The sequence below is a fragment of the Gekko japonicus genome, unplaced genomic scaffold (assembly GCF_001447785.1).
Source record: "Gekko japonicus isolate JY-2015 unplaced genomic scaffold, Gekko_japonicus_V1.1 scaffold247, whole genome shotgun sequence".
NCBI lineage: Eukaryota > Metazoa > Chordata > Lepidosauria > Squamata > Gekkonidae > Gekko > Gekko japonicus.
Genome location: NW_015166427.1, coordinates 662,459 through 684,521, shown reverse-complemented (window position 1 = coordinate 684,521; position 22,063 = coordinate 662,459). Strand labels below are relative to the sequence as shown.

At 44.0% G+C, this 22,063-nt stretch overlaps 1 protein-coding gene across 1 annotated transcript in view; it reads right to left on the bottom strand.

Moving 5' to 3' along the window:
- Window positions 1–4,651: 4,651 nt before the first annotated feature.
- Window positions 4,652–22,063, bottom strand: part of LAMP1 (lysosomal associated membrane protein 1) — a 23,425-nt gene continuing 6,013 nt past the window's right edge. The window contains exons 2-9 of the mRNA XM_015411761.1: window positions 14,142–14,254; window positions 10,296–10,512; window positions 10,022–10,180; window positions 8,994–9,196; window positions 8,394–8,516; window positions 7,253–7,322; window positions 6,691–6,861; window positions 4,652–5,608 (exon numbers count right to left, since the gene is read on the bottom strand). Coding sequence (XP_015267247.1) covers window positions 5,469–5,608; window positions 6,691–6,861; window positions 7,253–7,322; window positions 8,394–8,516; window positions 8,994–9,196; window positions 10,022–10,180; window positions 10,296–10,512; window positions 14,142–14,254 — 1,196 coding nt within the window. The 3' untranslated portion in view covers window positions 4,652–5,468. The remainder of the gene's footprint in view (window positions 5,609–6,690; window positions 6,862–7,252; window positions 7,323–8,393; window positions 8,517–8,993; window positions 9,197–10,021; window positions 10,181–10,295; window positions 10,513–14,141; window positions 14,255–22,063) is intronic.

The following is a 22,063-nucleotide window of genomic DNA, read 5'->3' as shown; positions in this document are numbered from 1 at the left end:
ACTTGCCCATTGTGGTGTTTCAGTGCTCCCTCCAAGCTGTGGAGCCCTGTGAGCAAAGATTCTACTTTGTGAGCTCCTGGCATGAAAGCTGTGAGCGAGCGATTTGGCTATTACTGCATAAATGAGTTTGCTCTGGAGCCATCCTTCCTGAGCTAAGACAAAAATGTGTGAGCCGGAGGCTAAAAAACTGTGAGCTAGCCCACACTAACTCAGCTTAGAGGGAACTTTGAGTGGCCACTTTTTGTTGACTCTGCTTTCGGTGTTGCATGCTTGAAATAGCTGACCTGGGTAGGAAGGATGACTGTTGTGGGCCTCTGAAAACTGCCCCCCCCGCCCAATTAACTTGTGAAAGCCACTGCCACAAGACGTGGGTGGGAAGTTTAGGGGGGGGAACCCCTAGAGATGAAATATATTGTGAACTTAATCAAGCTTGCATTCAGGGATACTGAACCTCTTAATATGAAATGCTGTTGAGAGAATGGGGGAGGGCAGACAGCTCTTTGAGCTTCCAGAGGCCTCTGGAAGGCTGCAGTTGGGAACAGAATGCTAGCTGCTAGCTAAGAACCTTGAATCTGGTCCAGAGAGGCCATACATATTGATGCTCTCTAGTGTGTGCCTAAAATTAAAAACAACAACATACAAACCTGACTTACCCAAACTTTCCAAGGAGATGCAAGGTTCACATTAGTGTTTGTCAGTCATCGTCATGATTTAATTTTATGGATACTTTGGACATATAGAGAGGATGAACGAAAGGAGACGAAACAAGTATACAAGACGAGTGTGGATGGGAGAGTTGGAAGGGGTCGACCTCAGCGAACGTACCTCAATCAGACTGAGGACATTTTTAGCAAAGGCCAATTTAGGAGTACCCTAATTAAGTTAATAACAATGTACCTACCTATATAGTTTAAGTTTTAAAAAATTGGCTCTCAAAATAAATTTCAATCATTGTACTGTTGATATTTGGCTCTCTTGACCAATGTTCCCTCTAAGCTGTGGAGTCTTGTGAGCAAAAATCCTACTTTGTGAGCTATGGGCATTAAAGTTGTGAGTGAGCCATTAGGTTGCTGCATAAATTAGTTTGCTTTGAGGCCATCCTTCCTGAGCTAAGGCAAAAATCTGTGAGCCGGAGGCTAAAAAACTGTGAGCTAGCTCACACCAACTCAGCTTAGAGGGAACACTGCTCTTGACTAATGAGTTTGCCCACCACTGCTCTAGGCTGATCCTGCATTGAGCAGGGGGTTGGACTAGATGGCCTGTATGGCCCCTTCCAACTCTGTGACTCTATGAATCTATGACTCAAACGTCGTTCTACTAGGAATCTCTGCCAGGGTGGTGGAAGGTAACAATTAGGATAGTCTGCCCCAGGAGGATGGATCCAGTAGGTTCCTGATCCTGATATCTCTTGGGGATTTTCCAGTCAGCAAGGCTGGAACAGGAAAATGAGCTGGACTGTGGACACGATCACCCCTGAGCACCATACCTCCTTCCATGGAGTCTGGAACACCCCCCTAGTTTACTGAGGAGCTTCAGATGATGAAACTGTTGAGAAGACTATTAGAAAAACTCAATGTGACTAGAGCTGAAAGCACATTACCAGTGCCTACTGTGTGGCAGTGATGTGAACCCACTTTCCACCACCAGCTGCATCTACACAATGCCATTTGATAAGAGCTTTACCAGGTTGCGAAGGGGATTTTCCCTCAAGCGGCAGAGGACGGGGATCTGCAAAACAAACAAGGCTGCTGTGCTGCCTTTGCAATGCCATTTTGCAGATAAAATTACATTCACCATGTCTTAAGACACCCCAGTACGACTGGCTCAATCTCAGCATGTTACTGGGGTGCAGTCTGGTCTAAGTTGTATGAAGTTGGTGAAGCCTAATGGAGTGGACAGGGTCCTTTGAAGTGCGTAATCCACCAGGTCCAGTCTTGCCCCTTATGGGTCAATAGTATCAGGCTAGCCTTGCTCTTACTTAACCAATTTCTGAAGAAGCTGCTAGGGGACTGCTGCTCAGACCTTGTTGCATTTATGTGGCGTCTCAAAGGGTTCCATCTTATCCCTTATGCTACTTAACGTCTACATGAAACTGCTGGTACAGGCCACCTGGGGAGAGGTGGCACCAATATGCAAAATACACCGTTTCTGAAGAAGCTGCTAGGGGACTGCTGCTCAGACCTTGTTGCATTTATGTGGCGTCTCAAAGGGTTCCATCTTACCCTTATGCTACTTAACGTCTACATGAAACTGCTGGTACAGGCCACCTGGGGAGAGGCGGCACCCATACGCAGAATACACCCAGTTCTGTGTCTGCTGAATAATTAAGCCAGCTGAGTCTGTAGGTGCCTAGAGAAGGCAAGGGGATGGATGAAGGCCAAAAAAACGAAGCTCAATCCAGTCAATGGAGACCACAGAGTCAGCCTGTCCTGGAAGGGGCTGTATTCCACCTGAACGAGTAGGTTTGTAGCTTGGAGGTGCTACTGGGCCTCTAACCATGGGTGGGATCACCTTCTATGGCACATGGTGCCTTTTATCAGCTCTGGCTAGTTCACCAGCTACAGCCATTCTTCAGAAAGCATGATCTGGCCACTGAGCATATTCAGTTGATTTCTGTAACGCACAGCACATGGGGACTGCCTTTGAATGGTTCAGAAATGTCAGCTGGTCCAAAACTCATAGGCCAGGTTACTGCCAGGGACTGGTACCTGGGATCATATCATCCCTGTACTGAAATAGCTGCACTGGTTACCTGTTTCCATTCACAATTTCAAAGAGATGGTTCTTACCTTCAAGGGCCTAAATGATGGGTGCAGGATACATGAAGGACCATCTCCCCCTGTACTACGCAACCAGCCCGTTAAGACCTGCCTTCCAAGGCCTGAGCTCTGTTGTGACCCAGCCTTCAGAGGTGAGGCAGGTGGCAATTAGACATGACTTTTTTGGGGGAGGAGGGGGGTGGCACCTCACTTTTGGGACATACGCACCTAGCACCTACTTCACCCTTTTAGGCACCCGGCTATAACACTTCCCCCCCCCCCCCCCCGGATTTTTTTTTTCTGAGCTTTGCTTTCCAATGGTCTGCTTCCATTTTATGGACAGTTTTGATGCTACTTATATCAAACTAGAAATAAGGCCCGTAAGGTTCCATATGCAACTGACATTCCAACTGCCTTGCGGGGAGGGGGGTGAGTTTGAGGTGTGGAATGCAGTGAAGTCCAATCAGCTTCCATATGCAAAAGACCTTGAAGGTTCCATATGCAACTGACATTCCAACTGCCTTGCGGGGAGGGGGGTGAGTTTGAGGTGTGGAATGCAGTGAAGTCCAATCAGCTTCCATATGCAAAAGACCTTGAAGGTTCCATATGCAACTGACATTCCAACTGCCTTGCGGGGAGGGGGGTGAGTTTGAGGTGTGGAATGCAGTGAAGTCCAATCAGCTTCCATATGCAAAAGACCTTGAAGGTTCCATATGCAACTGACATTCCAACTGCCTTGCGGGGAGGGGGGTGAGTTTGAGGTGTGGAATGCAGTGAAGTCCAATCAGCTTCCATATGCAAAAGACCTTGAAGGTTCCATATGCAACTGACATTCCAACTGCCTTGCGGGGAGGGGGGTGAGTTTGAGGTGTGGAATGCAGTGAAGTCCAATCAGCTTCCATATGCAAAAGACCTTGAAGGTTCCATATGCAACTGACATTCCAACTGCCTTGCGGGGAGGGGGGTGAGTTTGAGGTGTGGAATGCAGTGAAGTCCAATCAGCTTCCATATGCAAAAGACCTTGAAGGTTCCATATGCAACTGACATTCCAACTGCCTTGCGGGGAGGGGAGGGAGTTTGAGGTGTGGAATGGAGTGAAGTCCAATCAGCTTCCATATGCAAAAGACCTTGAAACGCTGGGCGGGACTGCACAAAGCAGCCAGTCAACCCAGCCAGCGTCTTCTGACTGACAGTTCAAGCATCCATACACTAAAGGTGTGCATTTTAGAACGTTGGCACCCACTACTCTTTTATAATAAGGGAGAGATGGCTTCTTAACTAATGGGTTTATACTGAGTTTTTTAATTGTAAGCTACCTCAAAGCAGGACTTCACAGAGGCAGGATAAAAACTGTATAAATGAATAAATCATAGAGTATCTCTGCTCAGCACAGCTGGTTCCTGCAGAAACAAAGATTCATTCGCTTCACAAATCCAGTGTTGATGAAATCTGTATTAGTAGGTTGTAAGTTATCTGCCTGCATTTCCCTTCCATCCCATACAAAAAGCTAGCACCTACCACCGTGCTTGTTTAAATAGTATTACTGTTCAATTTATTCTGCAAGCGTGCTTGTTTAAATACTACTACTGTCCAATTTTGTCAGCATCTTTCTGTTATGATTTAACACAGTGGATTACATCTGGTTTTCAGAATTTCTATCCATACATGTCAAGTACAGCAATTAAATGGAAGCTTACCTGTAAACTTCAAAAGGTATACAAGTTCCCCTATAGGCTGACTAGAAAGTATGTAAAACTGCACAACCAGAAAACCTGAAGAAGCTTGAAGCATTTTAACTAAGGTTTAGTGCCGCAATGCAAGTTACATGTAATGTGAGTTAAGCAAAAGACTACCAAAACCTTGTATTAACTCAAGAGAACAGTGACAAAACATGTACAGAAAAGTCTTTATTAGCATTGTTACAGGCAATGCATCCATAACTGATCCTTGTAGTGTACAATCCCAGCCAAGGTCAAAGCAAGAATTAGCAAGATTGAAAGTCTATTGTACACATGTGCAGGAGGAGGATCTTTGAACTTTCAACAGAAAAGACTGAAATTCACTTACAAAAAATAAAGTAACACCCATTTTATGTAAAAAAGGGCCAGCTCCTATGAAGCTGACAGATCAAAATACCTTGGAGTTGGCCAATTTATCTTCACACCTTGCATATACCAGGCTTAGCATTTAAAGCTTATGAATGATATACATCCAGGTAGAGACAAAGTGGGAATAATTTTAAGTTTGATTGGTCAGTCATTACATTTAACTGCAGAAGTGCAGCAACTAAATTCAGCACAGGATGGTAGTACCAGAAAGTGGAAGTTTCCCTTTGTTAGATATAATTAATCTGAATTTAAGTGAACGAATGTGAAAACTACATCACACCCATTTAAGTAGTTGACATTAAAAACCATGCCAATTCAGAAGAGCATTCTTAAACTTCAGCCTGTTTCTAGGTGGGTAAATATTTAACCCATTAGCAAAATTAAACAGAATTATAGAAGTTATCCTTGGTGCATAGTTAAATGCCACAAGATGGATTTCACATTTAGTAAAGCAGACACTGCAAGAAGCAGTCGGCAAGGAAGAGATTGTGCTCCCTCATGTCAATCTGGTTTTTTGAAGGGGGGGGAAGAGGGAGAAACAAGGTGTCTCTGCTTCTTGCAACTGCTGTTCTTCCACACTGGTTTCATTAAGTGCAAATCATTAAATTGTTTGATAGCCGGCATGGCTACGTTTTCTGCCAATTAAATATGCAATCAACACTATGAGGACAAGTCCAGCAAGAGCTGCACCAACTATGATGGGGATCAGCATGTTGTTTTCATCCAGCTGACATTCTTCCACTGGGGGAAAAAATAAGACATTCTGTTAGACAGCTGGATTCTGCTAGCAGACAAAAGCAAAAAAGCAAGCGCCAGATGAGGCCAAAATGAGAAGATATTCACATGGGCAACCATCATTCTACTTTGCAACACCGTCATCAATTAGTGAATTGAATCAAGGCAAGTCTGGGTTTTTTTAAAATAGACAACCAGCCAAAATTGTTACAACAAAAGGCTCTATTAAGGGGAGGACTGTAGCTCTGTGGCAGAGCATCTGCTTTGCATGCAGAAGGTCCAGTTTAAAAAGAAAAAGAAAATGGGTCAAGCAGTAGCTGATGTGAATAATCTGGGAGAGAAAAACCTGGAGAGACCTATGCTCTGACTGTAACGCAGCTTTGTGTGTACTTCGAAAAGCCATTCTACTGGCCACTTGGATGGCCTCTATGCAGGCCTATTTTCTGATTCTCCCATCCCTTCCCACCCAGTGAAATCTCATATGATGCAAACAGGAGCAGAAGGATTGGACCAAATGCTTGCAGTTTTGTATGAGATGATCCCATACTGATTCTTTAGGGGCAAGAGGGCTGAGGACTGAATCAGGCCCTATATTTCCTAAGAACAAGTATTCAGGAGTCTGTCACTAAGCCTGTTTCATAGTAGCTCTTGATTCAGAAGTGTGGATGCTCTATTGAGAATATTTAGCATTGATCAAAAGCTCTTATGCATCAAAACGTATTATAAATCTTTATCAGCCTTTATTATCTTTAAACAAAATGCACTCACTGATGAACTGCCTATGCTAATAGTAGCGATGCAGGTAATTTTAGGTTCTGCTGTGCTCCTGTAATTGTGAATAAAATATTAACAGCAACGTCCTATTTGTCAGCTGGCTGAATCGCATTTACAGCATCTTCAACCTCCTTAATATATTAGGCACTCTCCTTCTACTTTCCTGAAGTGTGTGGAACCTCTGTGGAGATTTAACTAGACGACACAACATCAGCACAACAGGCTATGACCAAACTACCCTGTCTCATTAACTCCTACTACTACTTCAGGCAATTAGAAAGGGGGGGGGGGTTATGTGTATCCAAAGAGCTCACCTGCTCCAAATTTGTCTCCTTCAAACTTGAAAGCCTGAATTTGAACATCAAACACATTCACAGAAGCTCTGTCTGAGACCCAGATAGTCTCCTCTGCAACACACTTGAAAGATCTTCCAACGGTAGCTTTTAGTTCACTCAGGCTGTTGTTGGTTACATTATACCTCATTTCTGCACAAAATTAGGGGTGGGGGGAAACTATTAACTCAAACAGGTACAGAATGTTTACAAGCACAAGTTTTAATGTCAGATGACCAAGGGAAAGGGAGGCAGCAAAATCAATCTCCAATCAGTATCAAGCCCCTTCCCAATACTGATTTGACTGTTATAGAACAGCGTTATAAGGCCATGTGGGCTCTAGATACAGCAGGCTGTACTTGAAAGCTCATACACCACCGGCTCCTGGCCCACTAGGAAAGAAGCACAAGTAAGCCTCGCAGCGGACTCTCAAGCAGTAGGCTTTAACAGAGACAGCTTAAGGCAGTTCACGGAGATCTGCATTTCTTTATCATTCAGAGTATTAATTTTACCCTTTGATAACTTAAAAAAATGAAGTTCTTACCTTCAGCTTCAGAAGGAAGAGTGATATTTATGTCGATGCCTTGCAGAAAGTACTTCTCGATACTTGCATTCTTAAAAAGAGAGTTGTTGTTTAGTCACTAGACTTAATTGTTAAGCTAGCTACTTGGTTGTGTTCCTTTTTTAAAAAAACAACAACACCTGCCTGTACTACAAACCTACCATTTCACTATCAAAATATTCTACAGTTCTCAACTTAAGAGGAAACCATACAGGAAGGAAAAACCTCTGAAGAAGAAAAAGGAGGCTGGGAGGTCCATGCACAACCACTGAAAATGCTTTAGGCTTTAAAAATATGTTTTGCAATCTGAAAACTAAAATGATAGCTATTTACAGAAAGCTAGCCTCTTTCCACTTTTGCAAGCAGAAAGCCTAACTCCCACCTGACCATACACTGTATATCCTCATCAGGTTAGGAAAGTTTGTGCATAAACTATGCTAAAAAGTGCCACATAATTATGATAGTGATCTGGTGCCTGCTAGGACAACCACTTCTACATTAACCAGTGTCATCTGATTTAATTGGGAGGTACCAATTATTACCTGACCCAAGAGCGCATTCTGTTGTAGTTTCGTGATATGGAGACTTAATAGAACAAAGCTTCATTACCAGTGCGAGATTTTTCCAGTTATGCAGATCTGTTAGTTCTACCCAGCAGAATTGGGTAGTAGCTACTTAGCCACCAGGGTAAAACATACAATGCTTTCCCTCCCCATGTTCCCCTTGCCTCAAAGTGATAAGACCCACATTGGGGGGGGGGGCAGTGTGGAGGGTCTATCCCTGTCCAGTCTGAAGCAGGCGTTTTGGCTTCTTTTAGAAACAACTGAAAACACACAAATGTTGGTGACATTTTAAATCCGAGCAAGAGCCCAGAAGAATTTCTAGGGACCAGCAACTAGGATTCTGTGCCTTGCAGGATCCCTTGCCTCTTTATGTGACTACAAGAAACAGCTATGTACGCAAATATGCTGAAATGTAGGCAAATCAAGGAATCCAAGCTTTTCATAGCATTTTAAAGCTATCACGGCTTCCCTTCTGTAAAGCCCAATTTCACTGCAAGAGCTAAAACTGCTTTTGGATCTGACCTAAGCATTCACAAAGGCCTTGTGCTAATTATGCTTACCTGCACAAAATGGAAAACCAGCTTGTCACTCCCAAGAAACAAGTTCAGTGTAACCGAGGTATTCTCACAGATCCCGGCGTAAGTAGTATTTAATGGAACATTCAACAACACATCCGATTTAGTCTTCAAAACAGAAAAAACAAGTCACTATACATGGAGACAGAACATTTAGATTTCCTTCCTGTTGGAGGTCTGAAGTGGTGGCACGCTTAAATGGGGGAGGACTGGATAAATGGGGAATACTCTGACATGAGAACGAACTCTAAGTCGGAATCAGTCATTGTACTGGCTATGGAAACCAAAGTTAGCAAAGCAACAAGCCTTTGGGAGCACAGTTCATTACGACTAGAGGGATGAACTGGAAGAGATTTGCTCTTTTACAATTCAGCCATATTTAGGACCAACAGCAATATGGCAGACAGCCTCTTTTTTCAGCCCCGGGGGTAGAACTGTCACCCCCACCCGAAAATATATTTTTCATGTAACACACTTATCAGGGGGGAGACAGGAGAACTTTGGTTCTTTTTTTGAAAAAAAATGCTAGCCTGCTCTGAGGTACATTCGTTCTACAAAGGACTGGGGATATTAAGTAAAGCGTACCTTACTTTTTGTACCATAAGTAACATTCAGTTGCAGACCCATTGAAGCAAGCAGACAGGTACCATGTGGACCAGTCACATTATATTGTCCCTTATCTGGGTTTTTAGAGGGTGTGGGTGGCGCATGACTAGTAGTTGTAGTTACATGGCTGGTTGTAGGGGTGGCAGGAGTTATGGGTGTTTGATCTTCCTTACAGAAGGTATCTGAAAGAAAGGAAAGCAGCAGTCAAGGAATCAGAGGAACTGGAAGGCCTCCTAAACCCAAGCTCACTCAAATACTAGGATTATGAATTAACAAGAACACCTCGGCTCCATTCCGGTAAGTGGGGAAACAGAACTGATCTACACCTATTGGTGTGCAAATAAATGTATGTATCTCACCATTTCATAGAGTCCTTTATTCGGGGTGGGGGGGGGGACATTCTACTTCACACAGTTTTGTGCTCTTACCCTTTCTATTTTGAAAGCAAAAATGTTTCAGAGTACGCTTTGATGGCTATCTTGCCAAACCGGGGATACATTCCTCTGCTAGTATCAGGGGAGAAGGGCTTCTTTTTTGCAACAGCGCCATTTCACTGACTGCACCCCGCCACATTTCAGCAACCTCTTGTTCAACTAAGGCATTATCTCCATGATTATCTTTTTCTCTCTCTTGCAGCTGCTTGAGTGAAAGATGTATGTGCTTGGAAGACTGAGGTCTTATTAGCTGCAGAAATAGAAAAGTCTATAGTTTTCTGTTCTTTTGGGCTTCCCCAGCTGGGCTTCAGCTACCTGGTCTAACTTCAGATACAACTATCTGTTCCAACAGTGACTGCTCCTTAATCCTCTTTAGGTTTACAGGACTGTAAATGAAATCTAGCACTTTACCAACACTCTCTTGAGTTTTCTATCTAGTTAAACCTCAAAATTGCCTAGGGGCATTTTTTAAACTCAAGCCTGAGTCTGCAACAGGTATGAAACCCTTAGATGTAGTTCATGCCATCCCAAACATTCTGCTTGCCGGAAATGCTCTCTGAAGGTAAGACTTACAATTATGACTGAAGTTGTTACTTGCAAGGTACGCTTCAATTGTAACATTCTGGAAAAGAACAGTCACGTTTGTCATCGTTATCCTGTGGCTGTGTACGCATGTGTACGTCGTATTCAAGACTGCATGCATATTGGGATCTGAAGTTGCTTCTTGCATTCCTAGAGCAGAAAGTTTACTGTTGTTGTGAGGGGGTAGGGAGATTTCACAGAATCTTACACAAGCTGACTGCACACCATTATCTCAGCCTCATACGAAAGTTCAAATACTACTCACCTTTTTCTGTTGAATCAGGGAAAATAGCATCTGACATGTTGTATCTCAGTGTCAGATTTCTGACACTGTAGGAAACTGCATTCTTGTCAAAGTCCAAGGTTAATGAATGTCCGTTGCCAAATCCAAGTGCAAGTACTGGAATTTTCTCTTTCTCTTTGACACCGCAGCTGCTGCTGTTCAGTACTGTAGCATTATGTGGAAGTACAATGGTGGCATTCTAAAAGAGGTATTGAGACAGTTACGGTAGGCATTAGAATGGTTCTGAATACGAAACAGCACATACAGCTGTGCTCTGTTCCCTTCCTCCCCACCTCCGATTACTTTGTAGTCCGGCACTGGCATGTGTGGGTTTATTATTTATTTAATTAATTTATACCCCCGCCCTCCCAACCATGGCCGGCTCAGGGTAGCTTACAACAGAATAAAAACAGCAATAAATAGTACAATGATCATAAAACCATATAACAATTACAACATTAAAAGGTGCTAACAGATAATAACCCAGATACCATTAAACAGATAACAGTTTAGCATTACATTTGGGACGATGCTCAAACTTCAGTCCCTTCCTAGTGGTTGATCCTGATCTAATATTGTGCGGCTGGCTCAGGCTGCTTTGAAGATTAAACGGGGCAGGGTGCTTCCCCTGGGGCGGCTCCTAGTTGAACGCCTAGTGGAACAGCTCCATCTTGCAGGCCCTGCAGAACTGCATAAAATCCTGCAGGGCCCTGATCTCCTCCAGGAGCTCGTTCCACCAGAGAGGAGCCACCACCAAGAAAGCCCTAGCTAGCTATGGCTGTAGCTAGCCTGGTGTCCTTTGATCCGGGAAGGGAGAGTCAATGTTGAGACCCTGATCGCAGTGCTCTCTGGGGAACATGTGGGGAAAGGCAGTCCCTCAAGTATGCAGGTCCCTGGCCATAAAGGGCTTTAAAGGTCTTACACCTTAAAGTGAATTTGGTATGCTATCGGTAGCCAGTACAATGCCTTCAGCACAGGCTGAATGTGCTCCCGTATTTGGAGGCCCAACAGCCTGGCTGCAGCATTTTGCACCAGCTGTAGCTTCCGAATTTGCGATAAGGGCAGCCCCATGTAGAGAGCATTACAGTGTTGTCTTCTTTGGCCTTAAAAATGCCCTCACTAGGCATTTTTAGTGAACGTTACATATGGTTCTCCTTGCCAAAGCATTTTCAGAGCATCAGGTCTAGAAGATAAGATAATTTAGCTAGAGCACAATTCCTTTTTAATTATCAAGTTTGGATTTCCTTGCACTCTGCACAAGCCTTCAAGCGGTTGCTCAGAACCACCAAGGGTTTTGACTGGAACCCAGCACACATTTCTTCTCATTCCTCAAAGGAGCTTAAGATGCCATAATGATCACCCTAAGTTATCAAGTTTTGCTCAGAGGTAGCCACACCAGCCTACTGGGTTGGCAAAGGTTTTCTACTAGCTCTACCCAGCAGCTGCACTGGTCAATATGATGGCGCAGGGATGCCACCATTCTACTCATACCATACCCTCCTACATTACTTGTCAGTGCTACCTCATCTACTCACTTGAAGCTGCTCCCACTACAACTGCATGGTCCCCTGCGCTTCTGACAGGACCCGCGATGGTCAGTATCACCAGCGGAATATGCCTCAAGCTACAGTATTTCAGAAGCGACCTGGTTGGCAAACATGGTATCTGATCATATCCAAGAGCCTCTTAATCCTGACCTAAGGAAAACCTAAAAACTGTCTTCCTGCACTTGTTGCGGCTTTGAGGGAATAATCTGCAATTGTGGCACAGCTGAACACGGGTGTGAGGAAAGAACAAGGATCCTTCCTTCCCATTACTTCAGATAAAGATTCCTTGCTAGCTTTTTGATCCGAAGGTAAGAGTGAGTCATTCATTTAATTTGCAGCCAAAACTACTGGGAACCTGCTTGTGTTTGTCACAGCACATCTGTCAGTCTTAATACCTTTAATGAGAACAGTTGCCCTAAAACGTATTAGGCAGCTGAGCTCAACAAGGTAGGCCAAAAAGGTTGAGTCATTAAAGGTAAGCAAGTCTCTGTGTAGCTGGTGCCGGGAAGTCCCAAGTAGGCCACTCTTAACTTGGAAAGCAACAGCATTATACAAGTGTTATAACCAGCCATTTCTTTAGTTAAGCTAATCAAAGCCTTTGTTTGTCGCAGTTACTTTTAAAAGTAGGGCTATGTGCCAACTGGGAAAACCCAAGGTTAAGAGCTAGAGAAATAGTTGTGCTGCTTCCTCGTTAAACAAGTTATTCTAGAATATGCCACAAATGGCAAGCCAGAGTAGATATGGCGGTGGCAGACTGATACATCACAATCAGGTTGCTACCAAGTGTGTCATGCGTGTAGGGTGAGTGTGATTGCTAACAAGTCGCTACAAGAAAGGCAAGGACTAAAACATAAGAAAAGCCAATGTTGGATCACTCTGTCACACAGTGGCCAAAAATACCAGGTGCCATCAGGAGGTCCAGCAGTGGGGCCAGGACACTAGAAGCCCTCCCACTGTTGCCCCCCCCAAGCACCAAAAGCACAGCATGGCGAGTGCTGAACCCTTCTTCCCCACTACCATATGTGGGGAAGATTATGTGATTATAGCAAGTATTAACACTTGCCAGGAAAACCAGTTTCAAGCAGCTTACAGGGGAAGTTAAGCTTCCCCTGAATGTTAAATCTGCCCCACATATATATATATATCACGACACAACCTGGGTTGTGTTGAATTCAAAGCACATCATACTGACTCTCAGACTCTGTTCCTCAACCAGACAGGTGCGCTTTACACCAGGGAGCAGTTACTTAGTGATCATGATTGTCAGACATAAAAAGCTGCAACGGTGGAGTTAGCAGCACTGTGGGATGATGCCCTGGCAGCTGTTGAGCTTTTGCCTTCCCTTAAAACTGTAAAACATCTTTTGCAAGCAGAAAAGGATACCTGATGCCTCATTAAGCAGGGCTGGAACAGTTTAGCTCACTGTTTATTTTATGGCCCTATGACTTACCCCAAGCCTTAGGCAAGGGAGCAGATTTATAACTAAATACAGCATAGCCAACGACTGGTTTTGCAATAGTCTGTATCAGACTGAACATCGTTAAACCCACAGTGATGGAATAAAGAACATCTAGCTGCAAACAGACAGAGGCATCAACTGCATTGCTTCAGCTCAGCAGACTACCCAAAGTGCTCTAGTCACACCAAGCTTTGGACAATCCATACATTTTATGCTAGAGGTAACACATCTAAATTTTGTGCAAGATTCACCCCACACAGCCACTCTTAAGCATATGCATTAGAGCTAGTTCTGGCTGTTGCAATGTTGCAGTAGGCAAATGCAAACCCAATGCTGTCGCTGCAACCCCAAACATGAGTAAAATAGCTTCCCGTCCAACAACAGTGAGTTGGACCTGGAATACTGTAAGTGGAGAAGGGATCTGTCACCTCTTTCTACAGCTTGTGCCCCCCCCCCCCACAAGCACTGGAATGACAGGAGGTGGCCACAGTGGGAAGAAGGAACTGGCAGAAAACATTCTTCACAATCTTGCACAAATGATCCTGGTAGTGGGGGACTGCTAATATTCCCCCCTTGTGCTTAAGTCCTCTGTATTGCACACCATATGCCCCCCCCTCCAGTAGTGGTTGGGGTGGGGGGGGATACAGACGGCTGCCGAATGACAAGTGGCCAATCTCTGCTCATGCTACTCTGGATCCAACCCAACATCATGCTGGTTTCAGCTACAGAAGGACAAGGAAACCTTGCTAAAGTTAACTTAGCAGTTACTAGTCTTGGCAGGCAGGTAGCGGTGTTCACTTAAACGCCAATAGCTTCTCTCACCTGTTTTTGACTCTTTGTGTCATATTCAACTGTGAATTCTACAGAGAAATAAGCTAATATGCAGACTTTACCACCTTCTTTAACTTCAAATGTTGAAGATGCTTGTAAAAAACCTGCGAACAGAGAACAAGCAGTACATCAAGTAAAACTGGATAAAATATAGAACATAGAAGACATCTGTGGGAGCTGCAATACTCAGTAACCACTCATGCTTTTAACATATTATATTGCATAGATAGATCAAGGCCTGGTTATAAAGAGAGCCAGTTTGGTGCAGTGGTTAAGTGCGCGGACTCTAATCTGGGAGACCCGGGTTTGATTCACCACTCCCCCACTTGCACCTGCTGATGTGACCTTGGGTCAGTCGCAAGCTCTGGCACAGCTGTCCTTGAAAAAGAGCAGTTTGTGTCAGAGTTCTCTCAGCCCCACCCACCTCACAGGGTGTCTGTTGTGGGGAGGGGAAGGGAAAGGAGTTTGTAAGCCGCTCTGAGACTCCAAGTGAAGGGCAGGGTATAAATCCAATCTCTTCTTCTTCTAAACTTGCAGTATTTGAGTGAGTGCCACGTTAATTTATTCTTCTGTTTGTACAAGAATGATGCCCCAAAAGATTCCTCATAGGCAACCATGAGGATCAGATAAGACTGCCCAGGTGGCACAGATCAACTAGAAGTCTAGTCTTTTTGCACACTAAATGTTTCCTTCAGTACCTCCCTTATTCATACTTGGACCTCTGGATGGCATGATAACAGAGTATCAGGATATCCTGTTATAAAACTTCCAAACATGCTTGCTTGCAGTCATCACATGAACACATAATCACACTGAAACCATTACACTGCAGAAATCCTTTTGGGAGAAAAGGCAGAATAAGCAACAGAGAATCTACCAATACATCTGTTCAATATTTTTGTACCAATACTCTGACACACAAGACCACCTTTTAGCAGTTGAGCTCAGGGACTACGATGGATGCTTAGAGGTTACCTAAATATGTCTCATTCCCTGAGAGTTACAACATGCATAAAGCAGATGCAGTCAAAGGAGTACAAGACTGTTTCAACAAACTTCAGCTCCTGACATAAGACAGCATTTGTGAAAGTAAGTAGAGAGAGTTGAGTTCATCTCAAATATCCGATTTTTTAATTTAAAAGTTTCTAGTTACACTATGCGCTGCTGCAAAAAATTGCTGTCCAGGTTACCACCTACAGGAACTAATCATTTACTAAAGGTTTATCAATGTACTGTCAGGTGTACAAAGGAACATTTATTTTTTCCTGTGTCTGCATTTAAAAATTAGGCTGGGGTTGAATCACCATGAGACAGCTACCACAACCCTTATGGACAGGACCCCTATCCCAAATGCTGCATCTGTCCCTCCTCTGAATCATGTTTCTACACTGCCAGTGTTCTTCCAAACCAGGGTTGGTTTATTTTGGTGGGGGAAGGGGAGTGATGTAAAAATTCTGAAGTCATGGGAAAAACCTGTCTCAGACATTTGTGAAACACTGGAATACATACGACGCTTACATCTTATGTTGCCAAGCAGTAAAGTAAGTTAAGGACTGATAAGAAATACAGAACTTTTTACAATGTTACTTTCATTTTGTAAGCCTTCTCTAGCAGGCACTCTGGAGAGGCGGCACAGACATTTTCTAATTTATAAATAATAAGCAACAACTTAGCACATAAATTGCACTACTTGGGATATTTATTAAAAGTATAGGTTTTTTGCAGCCAGAAATACAAATAATCAATACTAGAGAAAGCATGCTGCTAACTGCTATACCCTAATGCCACTACAGCAAGTTTTTAATTTTTTTCCACCTGAAGTAGGGGAAAAAATAAGTTAAAAATAGTAACAAAAAATATTTGGATGGCAGGGTCTCATAGTCACAGCAGTATTTGGATACCAAGTTAAGTTTTAGAACACTAAAAACAAACATTTCTATTGCATTTCACACATCACACATATCGTATATTAATTCGGACAATATTAGCCACATTTAAACAAACATACCAAAAGTGTTATGTCTGTAAGACGTATACAATACTTTGGATTTTTATGTAAGACGATGAGTGAGCAAAATGTCACCTCTTAAAGCATTTTAAAAGTAGGTTGGGGTTAAACCAGGACTCTCCCCCCACAGCTTCAATTATTTTGTTGAAATGCCCCACCCCCATTCAGGCCATCCCCTCTCAGAAGAGAACAAAAAAAAGTGTGGTAGAGTCCAGTGTTCCCTCTAAGCTGAGTTAGTGTGAGCTAGCTCACAGTTTTTTAGCCTCTGGCTCATACATTTTTGTCTTAGCTGAGGAAAGATGGCTCCAGAGCAAACTGATTTCTGCAGTAGCCAAATCGCTTGCTCACAACTTTAATACTAGTAGCTCACAAAGTAGAATTTTTGCTCACAAGACTCCACAGCTTAGAGGGAACATTGGTAGAGTCTCTGTGGCTAACACACTCCCAGAGAGCTACAACTGTAAATTTAACTGAATGCTATTTGCCAGCCACAAGTTTCCTATCAACTACGGCAAGATTAAGATACCAGCAGGTCTTCAGTCTGGTACTGCCAAGACTCTCTGACTCTGTGCTAAGGCAGTAAGGCAGGAGAACATATCTGTTTTCCCTAGGGGTTCCGTTACATGACAACACACACAGGGTGCGTTCAGACGCGGCATTTACAACGGAATCTGTGCTGGTTGCAATCGTTGTACTTACCGGCGTTCAGACGGCGAACATCTGTCTTCCCTCCCTAACTGTTGTAAAGCCCTTTAAACCGTTGCACTCTGCCACTAGGTCCCCAAGTGGTGGTATCCTGAGTGCAACGGTTGCATTCGCTTAACCCCGCCGTCTGATCGCTCTCCACCGGTGCCTAGCCACTTCCGATCGGAAGCCTGAGGCTTCCGATTTCCCCCCGCCATTTTTTTTAACTAAGCGATATGCGCTTGGGCGAAGCTTCGCCCTGAGCGTTTGTTTAAAAAAAAAAAAGCCCTTAGTGTAGCGTATCGGAGGAGTCCGGGACTTAAGGGAGGTCAGTTTGGTCTTTAAACTTTAAAGGTAAGTCCTTAAAGTTTAAATGTAATATGGGGTGTTTTGAGCATGCACAAAGATCGCCATTCTGTAGATGGCTGCCTATGTGCATGCTCAAACTGAGTTAAAAAAAAAAAAAGCCAACGCCGGCAGTGTGTGAGCGGGCATACAGCGATGGGATCCGCAAAATGGATGTGAGTATGATCGCGTTTCAGCCGGCATAAACTGCACCGGTTCCAACCGGTACAGTTTATGCCGGCTGAAACGCCATGTCTGAACGCACCCACTGAGTCTCTACTGTGAAATAAGAGGTGGTTTATATGTTGTTGGATCTTCTCCCAGACTATCAGGGATTTGCACTTCACATACTCTCACTTCTATTGTAATTCACAAGGTGTGGGACTTGCAGATATTACTGTCCTTTGCTGTACATTTTTTTAGAAGTCAGTTGCTAAAAAACCCCACTAAAACATCTGTTATTGGTTGCCTTAATGCTACTGAACTGGTAGGCCAGTCACACTTGGGTGGCCTGATCTCTTAAAGTGGTCTGTGAATTATTGCTCAAGTAACGTTATTTTGAGACAGAAAGCTGTGATCCCCAATTCAGTACACCTGTTTTGGATTTGTGATAACCAACAATAAAAACAAGCAAGTTAACATCACAAATGAGACTTGTTTTGAAGCACCAGGATTGCTGTGACTCACAAATCCCAGGTTAAAGAAACTGATCAACCCACCACCGTTTTTTGTTGATTGAGGCACTAGCCAGTGGCAGTCATTCAAGACAACTGTAAGAGCACATTGACATAACTTATTATGTAGAGATGGGGACAAAGTCCACTGCAGAGTTTTGCTTACCTTTGTTTTGTACGAACTGCTATGCGAATGACAGTTTTTATTGAAACCAGACAATAACTTTTTAATCTGACCCTTCACCCAAGCATATTCCAACAGGCTTCTCTAACATGGCAGAACACTGATACAGAAATTTGAATTGCCAACCTTTAAGACATAAATCTGAACCTGGAACAAGCTTAATGAGAGCTACAGGCACTAAAGAGCCAAGGTTCATATGCAACAAGCCATGGACTGTCATTACACATGACCAGTGGCAACTTTTTTTGGGGGGGGGGTTTATATGTGCATGTGTGTGCGCGCATCTGTGAGAGTGAGCGCACCTGGAAATCATGGTGACCTCTGGTGACTGACGCTTACTGGGGGCCTTGAGGATATTCAGAGAGGTGGCTGAATAAAGCCTGCCCCCACCTCCCAACTGCTGTTATTTCAAGGAGGCTGTCTTGCCTGCCTTCTGAGATCTGACGAGATCGGGCTTGCCTATCCAGGTCACGACACCAGTGGCTACTTTTGATATAAGAAGATCAGCCATCTGATTTGAAACATGTGTTCACCTTTCTATCCTCCCAAACTTGAGAAACATCTCTTCTTATATATAATTGAGTAGTGGGGGTGGCACTTTCCAGCTCTCCCATTGGCTGTGCAATGTACTACATCAGCCATTGGCCCATCAGCCACCACTCAAGGGTACTCACGTGCCATTGGCCGGGTGTTGGGTCTGCTCCTCTTCACTGCCCACTCCCACCTCAGCCACCATTCCCTGTCAGAATTACTGGCAAACAGCTGTCTCTCCTGACAGATACACTTCTCCTGCTTGGCTCTTCTGTGGAACTAACTTTTCCCTCAGTGGCTGCTGGTAGAAAGAAACCCTTTCCAGGTCTTTGTGAGGAACTCATTAGGACCCATCTGGACTAGAGTTGCTCCAGGTTGGGAAATTTCTGGATATTCTGTGTCTAAGGAAGCCAGTCTATGGAAGCCAGAGTTTGGGGAGGGGAGAGGCCTCAGCTGAACAGAATGCCATAGAGCCCACCGTCCAAAACAGTTATTTTCTCCGGGGGGGGGACCTGTTGTCTGGAGTTCAGTTGTGATACCCAGCGATCTTCAGGCTCCAATTGGACTAGGCGTAGCAGTTAGCCCTGCAGAGCAGGGTCTGCCAGGCAGAGATCAGTTCCCTATGCCATTATACCCTGCTGAGTCCTTCCCCTCCCCAAACGCTGCCCTTCACAGGATCCGCCCCCCCAACTCTCCAAGTATTTCCATACTCAGAGCTGGCAACCCTACTTCCCCCTCAGTGCCTGTTGCTAGGCAACCAGGCTTGGTTCTGTCAGTAAAAACCCCTTTCCACATCTATTTTGGACTTGGGGAGAAAACTCATTGCGGCCAGTCCTGACTAGGGTTGCCAGCTCCAGGCAGGGAAATTCCTGGAGATTTTATGGTAGAGTTTATGATGCCTGGCGATCTTCAGGCTCCACCTGGAGGTTGGCTACCCTAGGCATAGCAGTCAGTGCTTCCGAGCGCAGTCTGCTAGACCCAGGTTCTTGCTGTGGAAGCTGAATGGGTGATTTTGGACCAGTCATCGACTTTCAGCCTAACCTACCTCACAGGGTCGTTGTGCAAGTCAAAAGGGGGATTAGAGAATGATGTAAGCTGCTTTGGTTCCCATTGCAGAGAAAAACTGTACTTTTCATCCTGGGGAACCATTGTTGCCAATCTCCAGGTGAGAGCTGGAGATCACTCAGAATTACAACTGCTTTCCAGATGGCAGAGATCAGTTCCCCTGAAGGAACTAGTGGACTCTGTGTCCTTATACTCTGTTGAGATGGTCCTCCTATGACAGCTAATGTGATGTAGCAGTCATGGCTTCAGAGCATGGTAGAGGATACAGGTGTGTGTGTGGGAGATGGAAACTGAAGAGTGAGGGGCAGATAACGGCACATTGATGCTTGGCTGGACATAGAGTTGCCAACTCCAGGTTGGAAATTCTTGGAGACTTGAGGGGTGGAGCCTGGAGAGGATGGGGTTTGAGGAGGGGTGGGACCTCAGACAGGTACAATGCCATAGACTCCACCCTCCAAACCAGCTATTTCCTCTTCAGAAACCATTGTTGTCAATCTCCAGGTGAGGGCTGGAGATCACTCAAAATTACAACTCCTCTTCAGATAGCAGAGATCAGTTCCTCTGGAGAAAATGGTCGACTCTGTGTCATTATATCCTGCTGAGGTCACCACAGCAAATTGACGCTGAGTGCCCAAGGCCGGGGCGCTCTCCCAGAGCCTCTTTCTAGAGCTTGTTGTATTTATTTCCACAACGGACCTTATTCCTAGTAGTTTTATATCACTGAACTGGTAGACCAATGCATCCAAGTTTCAGTGCCATGGTATCCAGGCTTGTTTTCCAGTACTCACTGTATGAAGATTGTATATGAAGGATAGGATCAACAGAAGGAAGGGATGTTTGATGTTTTCCAGGCATACATTAAAAAACTGAGGCACTTACAGAGATTATCTTTTATAGCATCATTATTTCTGGTAACTCATGTTTAAGCTACCACCACTACACACAGCAGAACTACAATACTGATAAGGTCTGATTAAGCTATGAATTCTCTTCCCCTTACAAGAAATATTACGGTGGGATTGGTCTTCACAGCTAACTAGACGAAAACAACAGTTGGCTACCCAGAACACGATCAATTGTAATACTTTTTCTTACGACCAACCTAAGGACCAACATAACAGCTTTTAGGTTCAGTAGAACTCTTCATTAGGACAGCTATTATAAAACAAAAAAGGCAAAAGCAGATTTTTTCAGGTCATGATTTTAACACATTGTCAGACCAGCATTTGGTTTTAAGCTGCTGTAGGCCAAGGACAAAGTCTTGAAAAACATGCTTTCCCTGTTTGTTTCTTTGTAATATACAGTCTGATGAAGAGTTCTGGTGAACTCAAAAGCTGGCACATATGTACCACTGGGTTAGTCCTAACAAAGGCATTACATGAGTGTTCTCTTGGCTTTTACTTTTGAACTGACACAGCAGTAAACAACTTGGCTACCCAGCCCAGTCAGTTTGTGTATTCCTGGTCAACCGAGTGAAAATAAGCTATAGGACAAAACAGATCGCACTAGAGACTACACTTCCCAACAAGTAACAGATTACTGTCAGGCTAGGTGGAGAGTCAAGAAAAACATCACTGACTTATGCATCCTGTAACTGAGGTCTCCGTAACTCAGAAAGCCACACACATGGAATGCATTGCACCTTCATGTCAAACAGCTGCTTCAGCCAAAATTTCATGCTGGATCAGCTCTTCCTGAGCCACCAGTTCTGGTCCATGGATAAACAGAAGCCAGACTAGCACCCAAGTAAAGTTCAGCAGAAAGTCATCTGTAAGGCATATATTAAAAACGGGGAAGGGGAGGTGTCCACGCTTCACGGTTCAGATGTTCTGAAATGATCTGGTAAAACCAAACTGAACCCAGCATTTACACTACACAGCTTCCATATTGGTTTCCCCATGACTAAAGGGCAATTAAAGGTATATCTGTTTTTATTACCCAAAGAACATACATTCCTTTTCTCAAACTTACTAATACTTTTCACTTCAAATTTGTCCTTGTAAATTAGTCCTTCTAGCAAGACAGTAGAGGTCACTGATTTGTAAACAGTGCAATAAAGTAACGTCTGAAAGGCAACACTGTGGTAGCTTGTATTTTTGTAGCAATAAGAGCATTGCCAAAAATTCAGATTTGATATTGAGTTTTCTGAAGACAGTACTGGCCAGACCTGAACTAATATGCCTAGTATTATAGTACAAGAAACACCTGTAGCTTCCTATGCTAGCCAAAGAAAAACATACTTCTTTGCAAGCCCATCACGGAGGAAAAAGTCTATATATGAAGCATCTTCAAATCAGGTCCCTGAAGGGCTGTGGTCCTCTTATTGCCCAGAAACAATATTTACAGAAACATAATGTCTTCATTCTAGCCAAGGAGTTATCTTCTAAATACTGCTCTACTCCCCACCCCACCACTGACAGTG